We start from the raw sequence: 24,553 nt of genomic DNA on the forward strand, positions 1-24,553 counted from the left end.
CCCAGGCGCCCCTCAGAGTCACTTTCAAGGCAGTTATCCAAGAGCTACTTGAATCAGCACGCTGGGAGGGAGAGGACCCAACGTGGGAGCTCCTGATGCAGAGACTGTCTCGTGCACCTGCATGTCCCCAGTACCTTGGCCATCGCAGAGGCCCAGAAAAGAGGCATCAGCCAAAGGCATGGAATGGGAGAGACCACGACGGAGCCCGGGCAGACTGGGGTGAGGGGAGTTGTGCCCAATACTCTCCTCTTCCCAAGGGGAGGAAGCCAAGAAACAGTGGTCGGTGCAGAAACCATGAGTGCGCACATTGAGGGGAAAACTGGTAAAACCTGCACCAGAGAGGTGACGTCAGACAGTAAGACAGAAGACACGGTGCTGAAGATCTGGGGAGGATGTGCCAGGAGAAAATGTAATACTGTGATTTAAATCTTGGCCTGTAAAAACCTCATAGGGTTTCTCAGTTTTGTAAAAACCTCACAAGGTTTCCCACTGAGAATTTTATTTTTTTATTATTTTTTTAAAAGATTTTATTTATTTATTTGAAGAGAGAGACACAGCGAGAGAAGGAACACAAGCAGGGGGAGTGGGAGAGGGAGAAGCAGGCTTCCCATGGAGCAGGGAGCCTGATGCGGGGCTCGATCCCAGGACCCTGGGATCATGACCTGAGCTGAAGGCAGACGCTTAACGACTGAGCCACCCAGGCGCCCCCCCACTGAGAATTTTAATCTGAAAATTATACTCGCTCTTAACAGGCCAAATATTATAATTTAGTATTGTAAATTATATTTGTGTTATAAATATAATTAAAACTATACTTTTGAATTGGGAGGGAAGGATGGGAACATTTTTCTGAGTAGGGTCTAGGTTTTATGATGATGACCGCAGGCTTCTCCACACTTTTTGACTAGGTCCCGAATTATTTTATATCCCACTAAAATCATTTTTATCTTGTTATGTATTACATAAGAAATTACCATTCAGGTTGATTTGATATGTAATACTAAGTTTGTCTTCACTTACCAGGTCTCTTAAAAAGAAAATTCAGATTGAAGATCCAGGTGGATCAAAGTGCAATGGGAAAAGGAAGGTAACATTTTTAGTATACACATAAAGGTAACACACAAGTTGTTCGCACTGAAGTAACTTTGGCAACTTACAGATGACTAAAACAGCATTTTTGGAAGACATGTTACTCACAGGTTTCTTTAATTTCTTCCTAAAGTAGTCATATTTCTGTTTAAATTCTCTGGAGTAAGGAACAGCCTGGAAGATAAATTTATAAATATAGATAAACAATACACTTGAAATTTTATGTATACTGAGCCAACATTCACAGAATTTCACAAATCATAAACCTTAAAATTCTCTCTCTCCATATTATCACTGAAATGTATATAATGTCTACATAGTACATGGGAAAGTTCTAGAAATGACTGAGGCTAATCAGCACTGTATGGGGGGGGGGCTTTCACCCCTGAAAACAACTGTACTGATATTCAAGAAATTATTTTTAAGGGATATGCCACATAAACCAAATATACTGTCCATGTGACTTCTGTCTAAATGGGAGTCAGGGTGTAACCTTTTTGTTGTTGTTGTTGTTGTTGCAAGTTCAGATAAAAGTTACTGGCTAGGATTCTTTAACACAAAACCCAAAATGACCTATGTGGTCATTTTGAAAAGACTCTTCATGCTTTTAAAAACCATGGGGAGGAAATAAAATGACAAGAAAGGCCAGTGAACTGATACCCTTATCAAGGCATATAAAATCAGGGAGAAAGCATTCTGGAAACATCTTCGATTTAGGAGTCAGAAGGTTTGCCTCTTACTAGTTAGTAGTCTTGGGCAGGGATTTCTTTAAATCTGGAATGGCTTATCTAGGAAGCAGAGTGATGGTACCAAAGGTGTGGGTTCAGTAACTGAGTTAAGCTTTCATTACTCAAAGTTCTGTAATCTATCCTGGCGAAGTAATAACCTTTTAATGTAGTCATTTATATTTTTTACTTCCTATGTTGTAAAGTAGCTTACAATATCTGAGAGTCAGAGCCCTGACTTCAGGCTACTGAAAAGGCTTCTAATTTTTTTTATGAAACAGAAAAGATTGGCTTTTGCACACACATGGACATAACTGGGACAGCTCATACTCAGAAAAACTTGTTGCTTTTTCACAAATAGTATGAATTTGGGCAAGAACAGTTCTGCTGATATCGTTTTGGGCTAAGTTAACAAAATATACTGATCCTTAGTAAAGTGTCTCCAGACTCCAAGCCTACCACCACCTTATACTTTCAGAAAGAGGAGAAGTGAGGAACCAAAGCTTCCCTCCTTCATACTATTTTAAGACACAATCACACAAACAATAAGCCAAAACAAAAATAACCACTCTTATAGAAAACAATAATCATGTCAGTGTTTTGCTTTGTAACTCAAGAACAATAAAGACAATGTGTTTATATATCCAAAGAACATTCTACAGACAATTTATGGGTACCTCGGGTCTGCTCTTAGTTTTAAAGCCATTCTTCATTTGATTTTCCATTGGGCACTAGATTTGACCACATATCACATTTATTTGGGGCCATGTTTAGTCTGACGATACCATGTATGAATCCTTATTCTAGAAAATGTAGAAATTTTGCCAATATCTGGACAACCACCACAGTGAGGGAAAGGATACCATGTTCTGACAAAAGCCATGTCATGTTTTTGGCCCCACTAACACTACAGCCCATCACAAACTAAGATGTCCTGTATATTCGCTCTTTGGTGGTTCCTCTGCTGATTCATTCTACAGATATTTCTTGAGCACCTACTGTGTGCCAGGCATTTTAGGTGCTAGGGAAGTAATGGTGCATCAACCAAAGATTTCTTCCCCTGTGCCCTCCTGGAGCCTGCAAGCTACTGTGTGCAAGTGGAAGCAGGAAATAAATGAAGAGTGGTGAATGTTTTGAGGAAAAGCTGAGAGAGAGCTCTCGGCAGGCTACGATACGAGCGGTCAGGGAAGGCAAGCTCTGAGGAAGGGACATCTGAGCCAAACCCAGAGTGACAGGAGGGAATAAATCACTAGAAAGCAGTGTGTGTAAAGTCTCGAGAAGGAAAGTGTTCGGCTGATGCTCTTAGCTACGCTGAACTGTGAGAGAGGGAACGTAAGCTGAAAAAAGGTTATGTCCTTTCACTACCTCAGGCCAGCTTCAGCGGACCTGGCTTGTAAGGCAGACTCCCGTGCCAGCCAGCCATGTGACGGACCCTCCGGACGATGGGATTTCTCCACGTTAAGAAGAAATGGACCAGAAGCACTTCAAGGCTCTTCCATTTCCAAAAATCTGTGATTCCCAGCCTATTATTTTTTGGTTTTGTGTCCTCCCCCGAAAATGTTGAAGAAAGGCTTAAAATACAAGTTCAAGAGTCTTAAGTCAAGGGGAGGGGGAGGGGGCATATTTTAAAATGTTGCCCCCAGCCTGTGCTCTCTACTCCCCTGTCCGACTTGTAACTGGGGGGTGCCGATTACATGTGGGTGGAAAAAAATGCTGAGATATTTCTGGTCTTTCTTCTTCTGGGGAACGAGGCATGAAAATGGAAAAATCCTGATCCTCCTCCAATACTTATCTTTTCTCTCTAGAGAGAGTTCTTATGAGTAAGAAGAAGTGGAATAAGGAGGTTTTTACAATCTCCTCCTCAACAGAAGCCCACAGCGTAGCAGGACAAAGACATCCATACCGCGGAGCCTCTGAAGACACTTCCAAGGGTGGTCCATGTCTTGTACTGGACAGGCCAGATTGTTGACTCGCTCTTGAAAATTTGGCATCTTATTTTCTTATGTACAATTGAACTTACAAAATTAAGCCTGCATCAGAACTTAACACGTCTGTTGATTCAAGCCCTCCGCTCGCTCTTAAATAGGTTTTCTATTCTGAGCACAGTGATGTGCTGACTTATTGGAGAAGTCGGGTCTGAACGTTTTCGCGTCGTTCTAGCCCACCCAGTGCCGGGGCTCCTTACGGAGGACGGCTCGCGTCCAACACGGAGACACGAGTGGGGTCAGTACACCTGCAGCTTCACTTCGACTTTTGGCATTTGCTGGAACTAAGGGCGACACAATTAGTCTTCCGAGCTTCTGACAAATTGGGAATAACAACATCTTCCCTGCCTTCTTGAGGGGACTGCTTGGAGTTTTCAAAGCAGCTGATTATAAAGTTCTCGGCCAAGTACAAAGCGTGACACGAACATGAGACCGTATTCATAAGAGCAGCAAGCACGGACAGCACTGGATCAACACCTGCATTGGTGATGCTGGGAACACAGAGAGCAGACTGACTTACAGTAATGCTGTGCTGAGCGGCCAGAGGAAGGGACCCCCCGCCCCGAATCTGGGCCACTTTTTAAAACTTGGGGAAAAAGAGAAATTCGAGGTTCCAGATCAGCAGAAAGACTTAAAATTAAAGAAGTGGGCATTGGACCTAGACTGGGTGTTTGGGCTGGGGTTTTAAACCACAGACGGGGGACACAGAAGTTGGCCTACAGTCTGTACGACCTAGGGAGGAAGAGCAGAGTTCCTTGCTTAAAACCTGCAACTGACATGGGGACAAGAAAACTACCCGCCAGCCCAGGAAAGTCGTAAGGAAGCTTACCTTCTGTCCAGGACCACAAACGAGAGAAAAACAAAAAGAAACAGACCTGTAATAAATTCATACTCTAAGCCTACACCAAAGTGGGTATGAAGTCCACAGTTATATTAACTGGGCCTGCATGATCCCAAGCTAAGAAGTTAACGGTAAATACAGGTCAGGTCTTATAAATGCCTCATGGCGGGGGGAGGGGGCGGAAAAGAAAAAAAGAAAAAAACAAAGATGAGCGCACACACACAAATTATAAACTGAACTAAACTGAACTACCATTGAGGAGAGTCTACAGACATAACATGTGGCAGATTTAGTGCCCCTATGGCCAGAGATAACAGAATAATCTGAAAGAGGATATGAAATAAGCATTTTAAGAATGATTAGAGAGCTAAGTATGAATTAAAAAAGAATAAAAATAAAAAATGGAAGAACATGATAGAATAACAGTAACTGAAAAAACCAAGCAAATTTAAAAAGACCCACTAGAACGATGAGTAATTAAACACAGTTAATGAAGTAACAGACACAATGAACTGGTAAAGGGTAGGTTATAAAAAGCTTAAAAAAGAATTAGCTGGAAGAGCTAAGCCCACAATACAGCAATGAAGAGAGCTAGAGATGGAGGGAGGGAGAGAGAGACCGAGAGAGAGTGAGAGCGAGAGAGAGATGGAAAACTGGAAAACTAAGAGATTAGGAAGACAGAAGGTAACGGTGAATCACATACCCAGTAATTCTACTGGTACAGATAACCAGGAAGAATGGCAAAGATACAGTATGTGAGAAGTAACTGCCAAGAATCTTCCAGAATGGAGGGAAGACAGGGTCCTCATATTGAAGAATTACAATGAGTGCAAAGCAGAATCAATATAAAGAAATCCATGCTTAGGTTCCTGAGAGTAAAATTATACAACACCAAAGTCACAGAGAAAATTCAAAACTGCCAGAGAAAAGAAAGATTTACCCACCAGAAAAAGCCAATCAACAACAAGCTTCTCAACAGTTGTGGAGCCCAGAAGATAAGAAAGAAGATCTCCAAAGTATTAGGAAAATAACTGTTAGCCAAGGCTTCTAAAGCTGAACTGTCATTTAACAGAGAGGTCAGATAAGCCTTCTCTCCCAACATCACTGATTTTCAGTAGGCCTGGCTTGGGACTCCCAAATTTTTTCTAACAAGTTTCCAGACGATTCTGATGCTGCCGATCTGTAGACTCTGAGAATCCGGAACCATACTTCATTCAGAAGATAACCTGGAAACAGCAGGTGTAAGAAGTGATGGTGGGCAAAGAAATCTGCCTACATGTAAGGGAAGGAAATAAGCTGTGCTGTTGAGAACAAAGATAAAATACCAATGGCTGTTTGGGAAGTTTTAAAATGTTGCTGAACAATGGAAAGTAAGTGGGAAGAATGGCATGAGAGGTCCCTCAAGTCCCATCTTGCTCAGGAGGAGAGAGCAATTAATTTTGTCATGAAGTACGTTGGTTAAAAATGTTAATGTAAGCACTGAAAGCACAGAAATAGAAAATACAACTTCCAAGCAAATATAGAAAATGAAAGAAAATAAAGGGCACTTTATCAATCTAATAGAAGGTAAGAAAAGAGAAAAAATACAGCTAACGGAGAGGGAGAAAAGACATACCAGGCAGATACTAAGGAAGAAAAAGTGAATGTAACTGACTGATAAAGCCATGCTTGTCATCAGAGAGTCTGACACTACTGTCTTGGGTAGACAGAACAGCCAGGAAAAAAAAGCAGTGATGGAAATGAGTAATCTGAACACCATATGCTTGATTTAATGGACATATAAAGAACTCTATACCCAACAAAGACAGAATACACATTCTTTTCAAACACAAAAGGAACATTTATAAAAAATGGCCAAGCTGCCAAGGAAGTTTCAAATATCTGGTAATCAATATTCCATAGATAATATTCTCTGACCACAAAGCAGTAAAATTAGAAAATTAGTAAGAAATGGATAGGCAAAAACCCTTCCATACTGTTAGAAACGAAAAGCACGTTCTAAATAACTTATAAGTCAAGGAGAGAAAGAAATCATGGAAATTACCAAATATTCAGAACTGAATGACAACAAAAGCCAGCTGTCTACATTAAGTGGGTAATTACCTAAATACACATGCTCTTCCTGAAAGAAGTATCCCTACTACTAAGGAAAGAGTAAACAAGGCTCTTTTGTTAGTATATATATAAAAAAAAAAAAGATCTTTCTTTGGGTCAAATTTACTTGGATTTATGATGCTAAACAATTTTCAATAGCAGTAAGAACTAACAGTGTTTGACTGAAGGTAGATGATCGATAAGTGATAGAGATATTTCAAAAGGCTTCAGAATTATGTCAAAAGTCCTCTGTCACTTGAAAACAGCCTTGATTCCTGAATACGTTTCCCATGATGTAGAAGAGAAAACAGGACTCTAACACCTTATCGTGACTGTGAATATATCAAAAGGAAACCATGGTAGTAAGGCAGGTGTTGAAGTCACATAAAAAGCAGCTGTTTTAACTGAGGTATGATTGGGCACTTTGCGTTACACAGTAGCAAAGCAGCTGAACAAAGCCAATAAACAAATCCAACAAATTAACTAAGGGGATGTCAAGTATCAAGGTAGGTTTGCATGGTATTACCTTTTAAGTTTTCAAACAGACTTACCTTTGTAATTCAAAACCTAATTTGAACGGAATCAGATTAAAGCCACAAAAGCAGTATTATAAAAATATCTAACGGCCTCTTAGCTCAGCATTCAATATGCTTTATTTCCTTTTGCTCCTCCGGTTTTTAGCAGATTCCCAAGTTTGCAATGCTTTGCTGATGCCATACGTTTCCTGTAATTCCAAATTAGCTCTCGCACTCATATAATCACTGACCAGAGATGCTGGTACATTCCCTGCCGATGACTGTGACCCATGCGGTATTCGGGACCAAGTCCTTATGAACACAGCGTGTGGCAGTATTTTAAGAGGGTGCTCTACCTAGCTTCCTTTTGCACCCGGTGTATACATGGGGACTGCGAGGAAGTTAGTGGGTCAACAGAGACAAAAGTTCTTAACTCTGCCAGCTCCAGAGGTTGGCTACAACCTCCCCCAACTTTTCCAGACGTTCCACGCTGGAAGAGAGTCAGAATACAGCTTAAATTCGTTAGCATGCATTTACCACTCTTGGCCAAAAGAAATGACAAAATGCTACAGATACAGGGCTTAGCTTGGTATAAAAAGGAAGAGAGGACATTTTGATTATTATACCTTTAATCCACCTTTTTACAAAGGAGAAAAGAAAATGTTTAGTTTCTTACCATTAGCAAAGCACTTTCTTTTCCTTTATAGCAAAAGCCCTTCAAAAAGGCAAATGCAGTTGTATCCCACCCGGGAACTCCAGTGAGGAGGAGATGGGGGCGATTCTAAACTAGCCAACCACACCAGGCCCCTGGCACCGGGTAAGCAGTAATACTCAAGAAATACATGTTTAGATGCAAGCCAAATATTACACTGAAGAGTTAAAACTTGAGAATACTGACCGGACCAGTAATAGCTGGATTCTGCAGTCTTGGGTCTTCCCACTGAGTAATTTTGCTATCTGAAAATTAATGTTAAAAAAAAAAAAAATCAGCATATTAGTTCAAATCTATTCTGTGTCAAAAGTGTTTTAAAAAGAATTATTTCTGGATTTTTTTCAAAAGCTGTCCCCCAAAATAAATAACTTAGTATTGCAGGGTTAGAAGAGCACCCTATTCTATATGCCAGCCCCCTCTGCCCATACTGTTTAGTTAAAAACACTCCATCAACAATGCACGACTAAAGCCAAACCATCTATTCACACTGTTTTTGGCAAGAAAATCTGCCAAAATTTCAATTATAAACCCTTGTTCTTTCAAGGATTTATAATTTGATCTTGATTTTTCTTTAACTGAAAAAAGGCATTAACAAGTCTTAGTCCCTAAAAAGTTTAACACACACACACGATTTTTCTCATTTCAAGTACTTTTTTCTTTGCTTATGGCATTGAAAAACTGTTTTCAACTAAGAATCCTACACTGGACAAATGAATAATCCATTACACGTGTCACTCATATGCATGCAAAAATCAGAGCTGCTAAGGAGTCCCAAAAAATGAGCATTAGATAGAGCAAAGAGGACAGATTTAAAGGGTTCCCTTTTGGTCAAGTTGGCGAGAAGTGTGTTCTTTCTTCTAAATGTGTCCACGCCGGCAAGACTGCTCCATGCCGCCTACACAATTACTCCAGTGGTGTAGGTGGTAAGGTGCCATGGGGACCCTGAATCATGTGGGTTTTCTAACTGTGCACAGGGGTTACTGTGGGGGGGGGGAGGCAGGGATGGATTTGCGTGAAAGGGTATGGGGAGGGCAGAATGGGGGAGAATGGGTTCTCTCTGGAGTTTTAGGGAATCTAAGTTGTTAAAAAAAAAAAAAAAGGAAATTAAGAATATTGATTCTGCTTATTTCCTATGTACTCTGTAAACAGATTGATAAGAATAACCATTAAATTTGGGTTTAATGACCGTACCAGGAATTTTTCCAAATCTGGTATATGTAATTATTTTAATGAAAGTAGAGGTCAAGTTTTAAAATCCTGAAGCACATGATTCTGGACTCATGTTGGCAGGAAATGTACGTGAGATGTTTCGATGGTTTTAGAGAACTTTGATGGAAGCAAAAGGCATTTTGGGCCCCTTACCTCATGCATAAAAAATCTGGAAAGTAAAAGTTGCCGTTGTGATGGAGAATAAAAGAAAACCAAATAAAGAGTACAGCTGAGTGATAGCTCCCCGGAGTACAGTCCTATCACCTGGGTACCATCAAAGCAGAAGTAAATTAATGACTACCTACCCATGGTGTCTCCCACATAGTCTGTCCAGTTCCACCCTTGACATGTGCACCCACATTTCCCATGGCGACCTCAAATCCAACTCTACCAAAACCAAACCCATAATCTTCCAGGAACAAAACCCGTTCCTGTGTTCCTGTACTCCCAAATGCCAGCATCATAGCGCATTCACTGTTCAGACCCAGCACTGGCTCCATCCCTATCCTCCCTAGCCATTCTCCTCTGACGCTCGCCATTCTGTTCCCCGTCTCACTGAGAAAGCTGCTTTCGGGAGGGCGCATCGCTTCCATGGACTGTGCCCTCTCTTTCCCTGGCCTCGGGCTCACTCATCCCAGTTCAAGCCTTCCTTTGCAGTTCTGCCACAAGGATCTTTCTGAAGAACAAATCCGACCAGTCAGGCCCCTCCAGAAAAACCTTCAGGACCTCCCTCCTGCCTGCAGAAGGGACTCGAGTTCCCACCCCTGGCGGACCCCCTTTGACCTATGTGCAGGACTCCTCTGTGCCCTGGCCATTTGCAGCCCCACCACAGGTCTCGGACTGTGGCCCAGGCCACACACCTTCATACATCTGTATGTTTTCTCCCTCCTGGGGTTGCTCTCCTCAGGCTTTCCTGCATAAATCTGACTCATCACTTGGGATCCATCCGAAAAGTAATCTGTTCCTAAGGTCCTTTTGCAGCCAGCCCCCAGCCCTAGCGCCTGGCCACATAGCGAGCAAGTGTGGTCCTCACCTGTTCTGCTTCTTCAAAGCTGGTTCGTTCCTCTATCCAACACTGCAAATACCTCCTGGGGCTCCCAAGTCTCTATGTGGTTACAATGCAGATCGATTTTACAGCTAAGTATTGTCAATATAGGATATGAATGTGTAGTGGCCATTTACTTACTTTTTCCAGAACTTCTGAGTCTAAACTTGTTTTTTGTCCTCAGACATTGTATTTGAAATAATAAAGGGACAAGAATGAAGGAGAAGAATGAGAAACTCAAGTTAATTTAGCTACTGTTAACAGGTTTGGTAAGACTGCTGGCAAGAAAGACAAAAGTAGGATTTTACAGCCTCACTGGAATTTTATTTTCTCTTATAGCTTTGATCTGAGACACCTGTGGCCACTGACTCACAGTTGAGGGGCATACCTGGTCTTTAAGAAGAACCACATGACCCCTAAGAGAGGTAGCGATTCAGTTCAAGATCTTCCCTTAACCTTTTACTCCAGGCTCGAGACAGGAGCTATTTGATCAATGTCAATACCTCATCTCTTCTGAAATGACGTCTTTAAGCTGTCCGTTCTGGCAAGAGGAGTGGGAAGGGAGTGAGTTGAGCGCTTGGAGGGACTGGTGGCTAGAATAAGGAACAGCCCATTTAGCAAAACTAACCTCTCCTGCCTCCCAACAAACAGAAAACAGGGGAAGCCTAGGGCGGGCATCGTTGCTGCTTCTCCAAGACGAGTTCTCTCCACTTTCCAACCAAGGACATGACCTTCCTCACACCTTCACCACTGACCCTCCATGAATTAACTTCAAGTCACCGTTTATCAAGCATCTACTCTATATTATACTACGAGAACACCACGAGAAAAATAATCTATGATCTTTATTATTTCTAACGTACACTGGGATGGACTTTATTGGCAACAGAGTTTTTCTTGTTTTGGGGCCCTTGCATTAAGAACATTCATGAAATTCTTTTCAGGCTGACCTGAACATCAGATCACCAGCCAGAACATGGCCACAGTGCTGTGTGAAATATTCTGTGTGTAGCAGAACAAGGTTGTGTTACTGGTTAAGACCTTGTTTTAAGAAAAAGATCTTTATTATTCATACCTACCTTTGAAAACTGAAATTGTAAAGCATAAAAACTAAAAGAGGAATTGTTTTTTGTTCTTGGTGGGAAAAAGAGGTGTGCCCCCTTCCCTTCTTTTAATAAATTATGCTATGAGTAGAATTACAAATAGCATATCAGAGAAAAAAGTGGGGGTACACACATTTTATAGCATTTATGGTAGCAATTTTAGGCTCACTGTAAAATTCTGGACAGCAGGCAAACCCTCAGTAGTTTTACTGGTCAAAGACAAAACTAAACCTATATACCGTGAATTACCGAATTTTAACCAAAGCGTAGCCCATTCCCCACAATTGGCTCATCGGTGGACTTTTGATTAAAGAGAATGTAAGGCTGGAGAAACCTGGGGCAGACTTGCTAATCTTTAGGAACCAAATGAAAACAAAAGATCAAAACACTACCAATTGCACACACTTCTAAATAGAACTGCCAACTTCTTTTAAATATACATTTTTCAGAAGTTCTAAGGGATATACAAATATGTTCCCATGGAGAACATGTTGCCTTAAAAAAAAAAAAAAAAAAAAACCTAGCTAAAAGCAATACCTTTATCAGTTTAACTTTTAGTTGAAATGAGAAACCACACATTTATTCATAAGGTGCTGGAGCAACTATAATACTGTAATTTCAAGATATGAACTACATATAGATTAGTGTGCTGGGTGCAAAGGAACATGCTATGAATAGAAAATAAGTCAGAACGGGCTTCTTGCCATAAGACCCTTGACGGCCAGTGTTTAACATGCTGCTTCAAGCACTGCTCACACATAGATTTTTGACTCAATTATAACTTCTAACCTTATTTTCTATTACTACAGTGTATTTATTAAAAGCGCAGATATCAAGGGGTTATTGACCCAAAAAATTTTTTTAATGAAGGGAAAAAAAAAGTTAATAAGTCACAAGATCAAATCGGATAAAAGCTTGGTGGGCTCCTTTCAAGCAAACTTGGGATGAATGCACAGTACCGTACGAGGGCACTGATTCTCTGGCCTCATTCTCTCCACATAACACCTGGCTGCCTGGACAAAGAGTAAAATGACAAACCTTTCACTATAATATTCGAATGACTCCCTGTCCCCCCCATCCCTTTACCTGCAATGCCTGTGTGTCTATAAAAGAGCTTACTTACTATGGTCAATATAAAACGTTCGGCCATCCAAGTGAATTCTTTCTTCCCAACCAGGCTGGTATTAGAAGAAAGAGAGAGAGAGAATATAAACATTAGCTAACAGTTCCAAAAAAAATTAAAAATAAAAATAAAAATCAATGGCTAAACACTCTAAGGACACTTCCTGACTCTTTTAGGGTACATTGTTACATTAAGAACAGGCCACAAACATTTCAAGTTGATGACAACATCTAGCAACACACTGTATCACATGTTCGCCAGCCTTAGGAGCCTTCACTCACTGTGTGATGAACAGGAAGCAGGGCTTGCTATTTCAAAAGCTTCAAAGGGCAACTCCAGCATTCCATGGAATAGTTGAGTTTAGGACTGAATAGCTCATTTAATTAAATATTTACCAAGTACTGAAGGGAGGAGGGAGGTTAATTTAAAAATGTCAGAGACAGATGCTTTAGTCCTGCCACCACGTGGCTGAATGACCTAAAGCGGAGATTCTCTGGTGTGGGCTCTCACTCTTTGGACTCAGGGAATAGATGGATATGGGTATTTTTTTCCAACGTAAAGCTGGTATGCCCTCATTATATGAACGGTGCCTACTTGCTATCTGAAACTCAGGAATCCAACACATGAGGACAGCCCGTGATCTTTCACGTCTAATCTCGGTCTCTGGCACTCTCTGGGCTCTTTCCATCTCAACCCAGGAACCAAACAGTTCTGGAGAGGGAGGGATATTTGTGTGAAACCTGGTGAATGAAGACGGAACCCTAACCTTCCTAGATTCAAGTTGTGCCATCACATACCACACACCAGGCAAGAGAGAGGTTCTTGCGCTTGGAAAATCCCCTTGGAAGAGCTCCCAGCACCCTTCCATTCTACAGGAGTCTTGAGTCTCCCTACCTTCCTGCCCTTGTAAGGCTTTTTGATGTGGGGGGAGGCGGCTGAGAAGGATGTATGGTCAAAGTTTCATTCAAAATCTAATATGGAGTAAATAGAGCTCAACTCCCCAGAGAGAATAAACCGATGAAAAATTATATTTTATAAACAGTCCTCAACAAGGGAGAAAAACTTCAAATATCTGCAGGCTAATGACTTACAGAAACCACCTGTGATCACTTCGGCCTTTTTCTCCCACTGTTCTTAATATTTCTGTTCCAGTGACTGAATTAGCAATATGGATGGAACCCAGTGGTTGCAAAGTTACAAAATAAATGCGTGTTGCCTAACCTATCACATGCAGAGAATGCCTCTTACATCCTAGTTACAAGGTCTACTTTCTCCTAGCCGCTAACAACTCAGAAACCTCTTTCACAAGTATGGGGCATCAGCTGTATGTGCTATTAGAATTCAGCCATGCACCTAATTCTGTGAAGAGATTACAGAATCTCTGTTTGGGACCCAAAACAGCCTGGAGAAAGAGAAGGCCCACAGGGTCTCTCCCTCCACACGGGGCAGATGAATGGATAAACATTTTCAGACTTGTCCCTGCATCTGCAGTGTACTCACAGGGAGAGGGCCGAGGTCATTGGGGTTTAAAGATGCCTTTGACCGCATATGCACTGGAAATTTCAGGCGTGGATCTTCCTGCAAGAAAATGTAGAAGGCAGAGGACATTAAGAGTGACTCTGTGTGTGACGTCGTTGGCTCCTCCCCTTCCGGAGCAGTGCCGTCCAAGCCGCACGCTGGCCTGCACGGGGGAGGAGAGGACCTCTCTTTGTGCAGGAAGGCTGGCCGACCAGCTCTCAAGCAAGATTTTACTCTTCTCCTTGTCCTTGGTGAAGGCAGAACAGCTTTAAATAACAGGTGAAGCATTTTCCGCCAAGACGTCTAGCAGGTGAAGAGGAAGAGAGTCCCAGCAGGGAAGTTACTATGGAAACCAGAATGGAGGGTGCTGGAGAAGATGAGGCTCTGTTTTGCAGAGGGGTAGGGAGGACGGTTCGTAAGTCTCTCTTGGCTACTGAGCTATGGGTGAGGGCAGCCAGCCATTCCATCGGGCCTGAGCTTCCTGCTGTGCCCTTCCACCCCTTGATCTACAGCAGAGGATGTGAATCTGATCTGAGGGTCAAGTCCTGTCCCGGCCAGAGTTCGGTGGCCTTGTACTAGAGAACTTTACTGAGATTCCTGATCAAGTTCTGCAAATGAGATTCTCATTTATGTCTCAATACTTAAAAGTTTGCCAAGGACTTCTCTTAAGGGATATGGCTCACAAGATACTACAAAGAACCAACAAAAGGAAATACGTGCTCTGGCATCTTGGGTCATGCTTGACAATTGACAATTGACAAAGAACAGGCAGATGTCTCATCTTGCAACGGCCCCGTTAGGAGGCTGCGCACACGAGCTCTGCTTCTTTAGATGAGGACACTGAGCTGCTGAGACCACGAGAACTTGCCCGAGAGCTCTCACCCAGAGTCTGGGAGCACCTGGGAGCGGCCTCTCACGTACACAGACCCAACGAAAATGCAATGGAACTTAGAGAATTCACATTTTAAACTCAAAAGATTAGGAAACAAATGATAAAACTCAGAATAGCACACTGTCAACCAAATAAGCCTAAGATGTAAAAAAAAAAAAAAAAAAAAAAAAACCAAACCCCTTTATTTCAATTACATGAGAGACTTTGTTGCTGTCAAATCACTAAAAGGTTTTCTGCCTCACCATTTTCCCAAGGCAACAAGAAAATGAAATAATTGGTATAAACCTTGGAAAATAATAAAACTCACTTTGTGACAGCTAATGGGTATGAAAATGCTCTCAAACGGATTACAGTGATGGTTGCAACATGTTTATTTAATGGTCTATAAACTACTCACTTGTATATTTTAAACAGGTGAACTGTAGGACATGTGAGTTATACTCCAAGAAAGCTGTTAAAAAAATTTCCCAAGTCAACAGCGTAAGCTGTTAGTATCACTGGATTATAACAAAATGACAGATTTTTGGAACTGGCAATGTCTCCCAAAAAACCCTCCAAAATAAAAAAATAAAACCAACCTTGGCTTTCTATTAACTAGAGCAAACTATTAACTGAAGAAATAAATCGTGCGAGCAGTTTATGATAGATATTGACCCTGAACCTTACTGATAATCCTTTTTGAAGGGTAATCAGAGGAATAAATAGGTCCAGTATTCTGTCGTATCCTGGAACACAAACAGTGCAGTAAACGGACCCACTAAGATTTTGGATTTATAAGGTCCAAGAAGCTGATAATTGGGTAAATATTTGTGACAGGTTGATTGTGGGCAGAGGAAAAACTTGCAGCACCCCACTGAGAGCTAGCTCTGAGCTGGAGCCGGTGATGCCACAACCACAGGGCACCCCGGGTACCCCCCTCCTAGCCACTGACCATGCTAGCTTCCGGATGCTGCATGCAAGACCAGCCGTGCCTTGGAATCATACACACGGGCTACTGTGAAAGACAATCAGTAAAAAGCTGGTGATTTCAAGAACACACACAGAAAAGCAGCAGCTGAAGTTACAGACAAGTGCCAGCATGTCGGGACGAGGAGCATGAAGTAGAAAACTCAATTTTACAGGTCTGCTAAAATGGCCTGGCATGGAGCCCCGGAATTCATAGAATGTGAGAGGGCTGGAGGCCCTTGGGGTCCTATTATTTTATTATAGCATCAGAAGTCAAAATAATGGCAGTCAACCGAGAGGGCACTACTGAGCCCACCCTCACAGTGAGTCCCCTGAACTATCAAGGTGGCAGGGATGCCCCCCACCAAGCTGGTGGAGCAGGTGAAGGCAGCCCCACAAGACTCGTGACAACGTTCGGGATGACAATAAGTGGGAATACTAATGACGTCTCAAACGACAGAAATTAACATTAATATAAATGAACAAAATATGCAAAACCCACGTGGGAGTTTCTCCCTGTCCTCAAGCACCACGAGAACATTCTTGCACCATTTCACAACTGCTTCCCTCAATACGGTTGGAAGAATTTTTGAACAGAAGGCAAAGATGAACATCTTAAAAAAAAAAAGTTTCCTAGCAGAGTTTTAGAAATATATAAAATATGGGAATGCTGGCTGGTTCAGAGAAACAGCTGTGGTTTTTCCTTCCTGGAAGAAGTCAACAACCATGCCTCAGCTACAATGAGTTTTATTAGAAAACTCATTGGGTAGAAAACAAACCTGCCACTTAATGAAGGTATATTCTTTCTTGCTACAAAAAGAAGCCAATGCTTTGTCCTAGAGAAGATCTAACTACACTCTTACATATACACTTCCGGCTGCTTCCTTAGTGGGAAGAATGGGCAACCGAAGGCCTCCTGTCATCTGCCCTCAGGCACGTGGAGGCCTCCAGCACGCATCCTTGGCCCTGCTGACCCAGGTGGGGACAGGCTGATGCTCCCTGGATGTGGTCTGACTTTATCCTGGATAGAGTGCTGGCACACTTCGTGCATTACTCGGGTGTGTGAAAGGCTGTGTTTTATAAATAGACTTCAAAGGGAATCGGCCCCTATCTGTATATAAGGGAATTGTCGGCCCGTATCTTTTCATGCTGCTAGCTAAATGTAGGAAGCAGGAGCATACACACTGACAGAGGCAGGATGAGTATTTTCATTATTCTCAACCTGTCCTACCAGTTTCTCTTCCTGTTTCCATTATAAAGCTCACATTCTAAGAATAGCTATGCTGTTCGCGTTAAAACACACACACACACAGAGCGAACCCCCATACCAGCTCCAAACAGATTCTAAGCTGAAAATGGTCTTTACCGTAACTTCCCTCCACCCTTTATCGAAATAAAGAGGCCCTTTAGAAGTGTGCCTTCCACGGAGAGCATTCTGTAGAGGTCTCTGTCTAGAAGGGGTGACGTAGCTGTCCCAGCACATCTGAGCTGAGCAAGGAAGCGTAGTCACTGGTGGAATTTCCAGTTGTTACCTTAAGGGTTTTCAACAGCAGCAACAAAATATTGGTTTAACACATTAAAATGTTAAATGAGTACACGAGTCAACAGCAAGGATCTGGGTGGAAAGGGGCAACTGGAAATTCAAACTGGGTTTCATTCAGCAACGATGCAGGCAATAAATAAAGCTGGTGCGGTTTAAAATAAAACCTGCCCAGCTGTAATTACACTGCACTTGTGGCCTGAACGACGGCGAAAAGGTTAGGAGACCTGACTGCTAAGCTGGTTCAAATGACTCCAATCACAGCTTATGCGGGCAAGCCGCAGTGGCTCTGTACGCTAATCCATCCCCTCGGACAACAGTTACCCTATTTCTGGAGCTCCCATTTCTGGCTCAGGGCCAGAAAGCACAGCAGGACAGCCCCAGGTTCCACAGCCATGAGGAAAAAAAGACCTAAAGACCAATCTCTAGGACTGTCTTTTCCAAAGAGCTGCCTATCTTTCATTCTCAACTCGTCCACAATCCTGTAATACTATCTTTGGGCGAAAAGGCACGACGAACAAAGCGACATGCTAGCCTGTGCCTTAGGAGTAGTTATGAGGTTGCTAAATGAAATGTCACCAGATCTCAGAGATGAATTCCCCTGGCAGGCTATCCCCTTACCTCTGAAGAGGAAGAACTTTTAGAGTGGTTCTCAATAAGGAGTGTTTAGGCTCTGTGGGGGCATTTCTGGTTATCCCTGTGGCAGGGGGAGATGGGGGAATGGTGGCTATTAGCCTTGGGTGGCAGGAGCCAAGGATGCTGGATGCCCTGCCAAGAAAGGCCTGGTCCTACTCCCAATGCAGAGAATGTTCTCGTGGAGACATGCTGCCTCACCATCAACTGGATTTTAGAGATTTTAGAGAGTGAGCCCTTTAGGGACTCAGGGAACATACACCATGGGCAAAGTGTGAGTGGCAATCTAGGCCACTTTGGTCCAGGCCTCTTTCCTAACACAATACTACTGTTCTATCAACTGTCCACACTTGGGGGTCTTCACTAGAAATGGGAATTTAAAGCACGTGTTCACTGGTAGCCTAAGATTGCATGGCTGGGCCAGCGACCATCACCCAAACTCAACCAGCTTTCACACACCGTCCGTTCTAAGCAAGGAGTACAGATGACAGAAGGACAGAGTTAAGCTCTATACCCGGAGAATTAGGCAGGGATACAAGGGACAGGAAGAAGAGCAAAACCTCCTGTAGCATCAGAAGTAGAAACAAGAACACCAAGTTCGGTTTAATCATAGGTCTAGAGATCAACACAATAGAAATATAGCACTGACTTCTAAAAAAGAACTACAGGCTACATTAAATAAGACACCATGAATTCAGCTGAAGGAATGAAGGATGGACTGAGGCATACAGAGAGACTCATATGCACCTCTGACTCATCTCATCGTGTTCGTTAACACAATCTCTCCTGCAGGATTCAGGGGCACATGGGAGAGTGACAAGATCAGAAAAATCAATTTTGACAAAACGTTCACCAAAAAGAACCATCGAATTTAAAACCAAAGTCCTCAGTACACCTCTTAACCCCCAACAAAGGAATGAGACAGAGCACAGGAGTATAAAAACACGAATCTGACGTGAACAACGAAGACTAAAAGCACACGTCAAATCAAGGTGATCACGTCAATAGAAATGCAGAAAGAAACTGATGAGAAGAAATGACTAAAAAAAGATTAGAGCTCCTAATAAAATTACAGCAACATGGGAAATGAAACCGTGACATCAAATTCCTGGCCCTGGGGAGCATGACACCTTTCTCCCCAATATGGTAAAGTGTCAGGACTAGAGCTTTCCAGGAGTCCTATGAAGGAAAGGTGCCCATCCTGGCACCAATCCCACAGGCAGCCACACGCCTGCGCCCAGAAGCCTCCTCCCCGTGCCCCCCTCCCCCCACCGGCCCACACGAGCCGAGTCCAGATGTAGACTGAGGAGGCCCCCTCGGGGCCATGCTTCGGGGTCAGGGAAATTTCCCTCCAAGACCAGGGCTCCTGAGTAAGGAAATGCAGGAATCAATGGCAGACCTCGTGACAAAAATGGAACCAAATAAAAGCGGCAGCCTTACCCACGTCGTAGTCTTTGTGTTATGGTCAATGAAGAAGGGCCGACCGTTGGGTGCTATCCTCATTTCCCAGCCGGGCGGCAGGAAGCTCTGTGTGACTTTGTGTTGTGGTTTGGGGGAGTTGTAAGGTGATGGCTGTGGGGACTGTGGGTTGGAAAGGGTATCTTTCACAGCCCGGCGTATGGGCGAATCCTTGGCACCCTAAGGAATAACAACGAGCATTAGAACTCTTACCAGGTGCTATTGTGGAGGTATCAAAATGAACCTGGGTACACAAGGAACGCTCCTCTTTGGAGAGGCACAAGGGAGAGAGGCTCCTGAAACCTGTTTCTGTCATCCATTTACTTTGCAACCGATCTAACTTTCAAAGTTTTTCAGCTGGTTAAACACATGAACATATCAAGTACTTATAACCAAGGTCTATGGACAGCTATTCAGTACACACCCAAAACACTGTTCTGTACTGAACATGATAGATGGTATTTTACAGAGGGTGGAGGAACACACGCCCCTGCTCTTAATGAGCTCACAGTCTAATGAAGACGGGGTTGGCAATTTTGAGAGCCCAGAAAGAAAACCCTGTACCCACGGACCAGCACGGCTGCTACCCATGGCATTCACATCTCCGTTCGGAAGTGATCACAGCCACGCCCCGTCATCAGCACCGGGAGCCCCGGGATCGGGCCCACGGCTAGCTCTCAAGACACGGTCAAGTTCAGAACTTCAAACGTTCGCTCTCTGGCTTCTCTAACTCAGACATTTGTGATATGAAGGGATGGCACCAACACAAACAGGAGAGAGCACAAGCAGATGCCCCGCAATGGCTTCGAGATGTGAGTGTACCCATACAATGACAGGCCCTACAGTCAAGGAAAAAAAAAAATGATCAAAGCAACAGCTGTTTTAAAAGGCAATGTAAGCATTGGTATTTGAGAGTTATTTATGCAGTCAAGAGCGAAACACAACGAGAGTGGAGAAAGTTCAAAAGAGAGGTGTCCCCTTCCAGCACAAGGACCCGTGGCGGCAGCCGAATGAGTATGGGACTCAGATGGGAGGCCACAGGGGCGAGCCAGGCGGCACAGAGAAGCATGAAGTAAGGATGAGGGAAGACTGCATGAGAGCGCCCTGCACCACGGGCACCACGGACACCACAACTGATCAGAGAGAGTATGGGGGCTGCAAAACTCAAACCCAAGTGAGATGAGCAAGGAGAATGAGAAGTCCCGGGAGAGAGCGACCCGGTTAGAGGATGAGGCAGCCTTCTCACCTCCAGTGGGGCAGATAAGGTTACAGTCGGCGAGCTGAGGCTACGGGGCCGGCGGATCTGAGGCTCGATTAGGTGGTTGTTACTGTTTGTGGCGGATCCGGACGCACCATCTTCGGCGAGCTATTTTGGAGGCAAAAACAAGTTAGCTTCACGGGAGGATCCCCCTGTGCATGTGATTAGGAGCATGGACCCAAACAACAATGCAGCTAGCACTAATAAGAGGTCTGGCCTATTTCAGGCGTGGAGGAAATGATTAAACATAATAATGGGGGCAAGGATGGAGGAACACATTCAAAGGAAATAGAAATGAATCACTAAGCCCAGCATAAAAACCAGCCTTGGGAATAAAGGGGGCTGGGAGAGAAGCTACACACTGTGACAGGCTCTTACTGACAGTATCTTTCACGTCCCACTTTAAAACCGCATCTAGGGATGGACTGACTGGAAGACCGAATTCTTCCTCAGGCAAATATCAGACTTAGAGTCACATGTTTTCTTTGTGAGAAAAATTTTCTTAAACATGGGTTCTTTAGAACAATACATTCACACTGGGAACAGCGAGCTCATGTACACTTCGGCTTCTACGGCCTGTGATTTTAAGTTGTAGGATGATCTGCGTACCTGCATGATAGGTCGAGTCCAAGTTGTGGTTCGATTGTTATGATTGACATAGTATGTGCGTCCCTTAGCATCTTTTCTTTCTTCCCAGCCTGAAGGTAGGCCCGGCGTGGTGTGTGCATAGGCCACTGATGGCTGTTTGTGTAAGAAATCATTATTATTTAATAGCCTGCATTTGCTTTCTGATCAGTTTAATAAAGTAATGTACATCCAGAGAATTAGTTGTTCTAGACCACGTAATTTAATTTCACTTGTACCAAAAACATTAGTGTCTGGAAAAAAGGCAACTGATTTCCAATAGCTTCCAATCTACCGTGAGATGAACCCCACACGGCCATCAGGCCCACAATCTTAGAGGTCCGTTGTAAAGCCCTGAAGTCTTAAACATAAAGGGCTGTTGCTAACGTGATCCTACGAGAAACATACAATCTGTTTCCATTACTAGATTCTACTGTCAAACCACATAAAGGTATTTCAAGTTGTCAAAGGTTACCAAGTGAGGGATGCTCTGAACATTTTTTTCCCCTCAATATAGCCGCCATGGAGATGCTCTCCTAATTACTAAAGTCTTCATCAGCTTAGAGCCCTTCCATGATAGCTTTCAGGGAAAAAAATACAGTCTCCTCTCTAGCAGGCCTGTATGCACAGTAGGGCTTGCAGTCATGAGGACCCACCAGGACAGCTCAGCTACCCCAGTCAGGAAGTCACTGGGCAATCTGAGGATAGAATTCCAGAGCATCCTGAGAACCGAGGCTCTGTGTACCACCCCCCCGTCCTCCCATGCGGAGTGTCTCTCTTTAAAAGGGTGAAAGAAGCACATGCAGTTTCCAGGTTTAGAGACACGTCCAGTATAAAGTGACTGCATCTGGATCGTCCAAATTAGACTGCAAAAGGATTCCTGAGACACTTCTGCTTGTAGGAAGCAGTCTGAGAAATGCGGTCTGGGTGGAGAAACATGGGACTAGCGAGGATGTTTCAGGGATTCATGGAAAAGGAGAAGGACATCTGAGCCCAACGCCTCTGTGTGCACATCCTATCTTTCCTGTTCACTACCGACACTGTGCCTTGGCAAGGAGGGTCCCAGTCAGAGGGCCCCTGGGGCCACTGCAGGATCGTGAACTGGAGAGCGTGCTCAACGACACTGCCATGTAATTTGGGGACTGCAGTTCCCGAGGCTCAATATTCTACTCCATAAGCTTGAGAGCACATTCCAGAGAAAAACTGAGTCACGAAGCAGCTGCCTCAATGGTTATTTCTAAAACATGTTTACCATGCAACGCAAGATTATTTCTAAGAGGACTTTCTGCTAAAACTATGGTAACTATTTTCTCGACATTTTTCCAGATGAAGTCCTGAAGGCCCTTAAATGGTAATTCCAAGACTGTGAGACCATAAGGGTTCTGGATCTACATGTGGGGCCACAACAAGAGCAGAAATGACAACATGCAGACTTGATCCTTCTGTGAGTACCGAAGACAGATGAATTCGTCTATAGCCTCAAGCTCTCACCTCCCTCCTTCCCTTGCTAAGGCACCTATCCAAAAGAGCTATTTCTAGGCTACTTTTTATCCAGGCACTACAAAAACTTGGACTCTGCTGAACTAAGTCAGAACCCACCATGTAACCTAAGTGGTCAGTTCATATTTTTGGCAAAGTATATGCTATCAATCTTTGACCTACTGTTGCTTATATGATGACCCAAAATGCTTGGGCTAAATGGAATACTGCATGGAATCTGCAGGTTTTCCTCCTCCCCACTGAGTTAAGTTTTGGGAGAGGAAATCAGATATGCACTCAGAAAGCTCTGTTCTGGAAACCATCAGGATAGTATTAAAGTGACAGAATCCCTGAAAAGGGTATTTATGGGGAAACATCATAAACTCCAAGAACTTGGACGTGCCATGGTTAATCTCAGAATCAAATCTAAAAGCAATTAGGACTTCCCGTACCAGGTTCCTCTCACAGATCCAGTTAATGGGACTAATCAGTTTCTGGAAACTAAGAGTGCAGTAGAGAACACTGATTTTGAATAATAGCCTCATTTTACCTTCTATTGAGAATTGAATTGGCAACCTATAATCTAGCTCCATTTACACGAGATAGTTTTTATTAAAATCTTTTTTTTTATAGATTTCTTTCTAAATGACCATGGAGAATAACGTATGCCAACAACTGCATTTGTGACCCATTACACTGCTCTTACCACCCGCAGCAGGGGAGGAGGCAAGACTCAGCTTCTCCAGGCAGATCATGCACAAGACCCAGCCCAGGAGCTGAAATCAGGTTTCTACTGCTGAGTGAGTGTGTGTGTGTGTGTGTGTCTTCACATGTGCGTTCCATAGGACAAGAGGCACGTTAATTAATCAAGAGACAAGTTATCAACTGCTAGTCAGCTGATTGAACTAAATTTCCAAGCTTTTCATCGGAATAGATGATTGTGCCCAACAGCCTATCCTAGTGGCCCCGTTTATTTCATTAAGACGGAGCAATCAATTATGTGTAAACTGTGAAAGTTTCAATCTGCTTTTAAAGACAATAAACAGTTTGGTACTATCACAGATTCTCCAGGATTCGCTCACACCCTGCTAAACCGTTAACTCGGCGTATTTTTAGGTAGATACAGTGAAGTCCAGAAGGACTGTACTCCTTTTTGTCTTAGAGAGGACTCCTGTGTGGCCAGCTGGGAAGTGACCCCAGTGCGTATTGTCTGTTCGTAAATGCCAATGTACAGTATTCCTAAACCACCTGCTGTGGTTCCATTGGTGAGAACCAGGGGTTGTTCATTAAAGCTACAAAAACCAAAGCACTACCATGGAAAGAGATGTTCGCCAGGAGGGTTAAGGCAACTTGGTGCATAGTGCCCCAAGGGGTGGGGGTGCAGCTGAGCGCTCATCCATGGGGGAGAATTATGTAAGTTGAGGCGCATTCACATCATCGAATAGTAGGTAATTATTAACAGGTCCCAGAGGAAGGACCACAAGCGAAAAATATCGAATTGCTAAGTGATGTGTTTATGAGATCCCAGGTGTGTGTGTGTGCACGTGTGTGCGCGTCCCATGCATGTTTGTGGGAGCACAGGGGATGGAATGAGAGGGTACGTCCCAGAGTAGCTCCAGTAGGAGACAGCACATGTGGGGCTGGCAGGCAGGGGCAGGAGAGGGTGCAAAAGAGGGGAAAAAACCATGGTTAAGAGATGGAACTGGAAAACACACTTTGATCAAACCTGCCTCAGTTTCTAATGTAGCCATCAGGTAAGTTGGCT

The 24,553-nt window shown here is 43.4% G+C and overlaps 1 protein-coding gene across 1 annotated transcript in view; it reads right to left on the minus strand.

Moving 5' to 3' along the window:
* NEDD4L (NEDD4 like E3 ubiquitin protein ligase) overlaps nt 1-24,553 on the minus strand; it is a 333,752-nt gene that overhangs the window by 26,246 nt on the left and 282,953 nt on the right. The window contains exons 14-20 of the mRNA XM_021686142.1: nt 21,295-21,426; nt 20,674-20,793; nt 19,410-19,607; nt 13,942-14,019; nt 12,442-12,496; nt 8,148-8,206; nt 1,198-1,263 (exon numbers count right to left, since the gene is read on the minus strand). Of these exons, the coding sequence (XP_021541817.1) occupies nt 1,198-1,263; nt 8,148-8,206; nt 12,442-12,496; nt 13,942-14,019; nt 19,410-19,607; nt 20,674-20,793; nt 21,295-21,426 (708 nt within the window). The remainder of the gene's footprint in view (nt 1-1,197; nt 1,264-8,147; nt 8,207-12,441; nt 12,497-13,941; nt 14,020-19,409; nt 19,608-20,673; nt 20,794-21,294; nt 21,427-24,553) is intronic.

The sequence above is a fragment of the Neomonachus schauinslandi genome, chromosome 14 (assembly GCF_002201575.2).
Source record: "Neomonachus schauinslandi chromosome 14, ASM220157v2, whole genome shotgun sequence".
Taxonomy (NCBI): domain Eukaryota; kingdom Metazoa; phylum Chordata; class Mammalia; order Carnivora; family Phocidae; genus Neomonachus; species Neomonachus schauinslandi.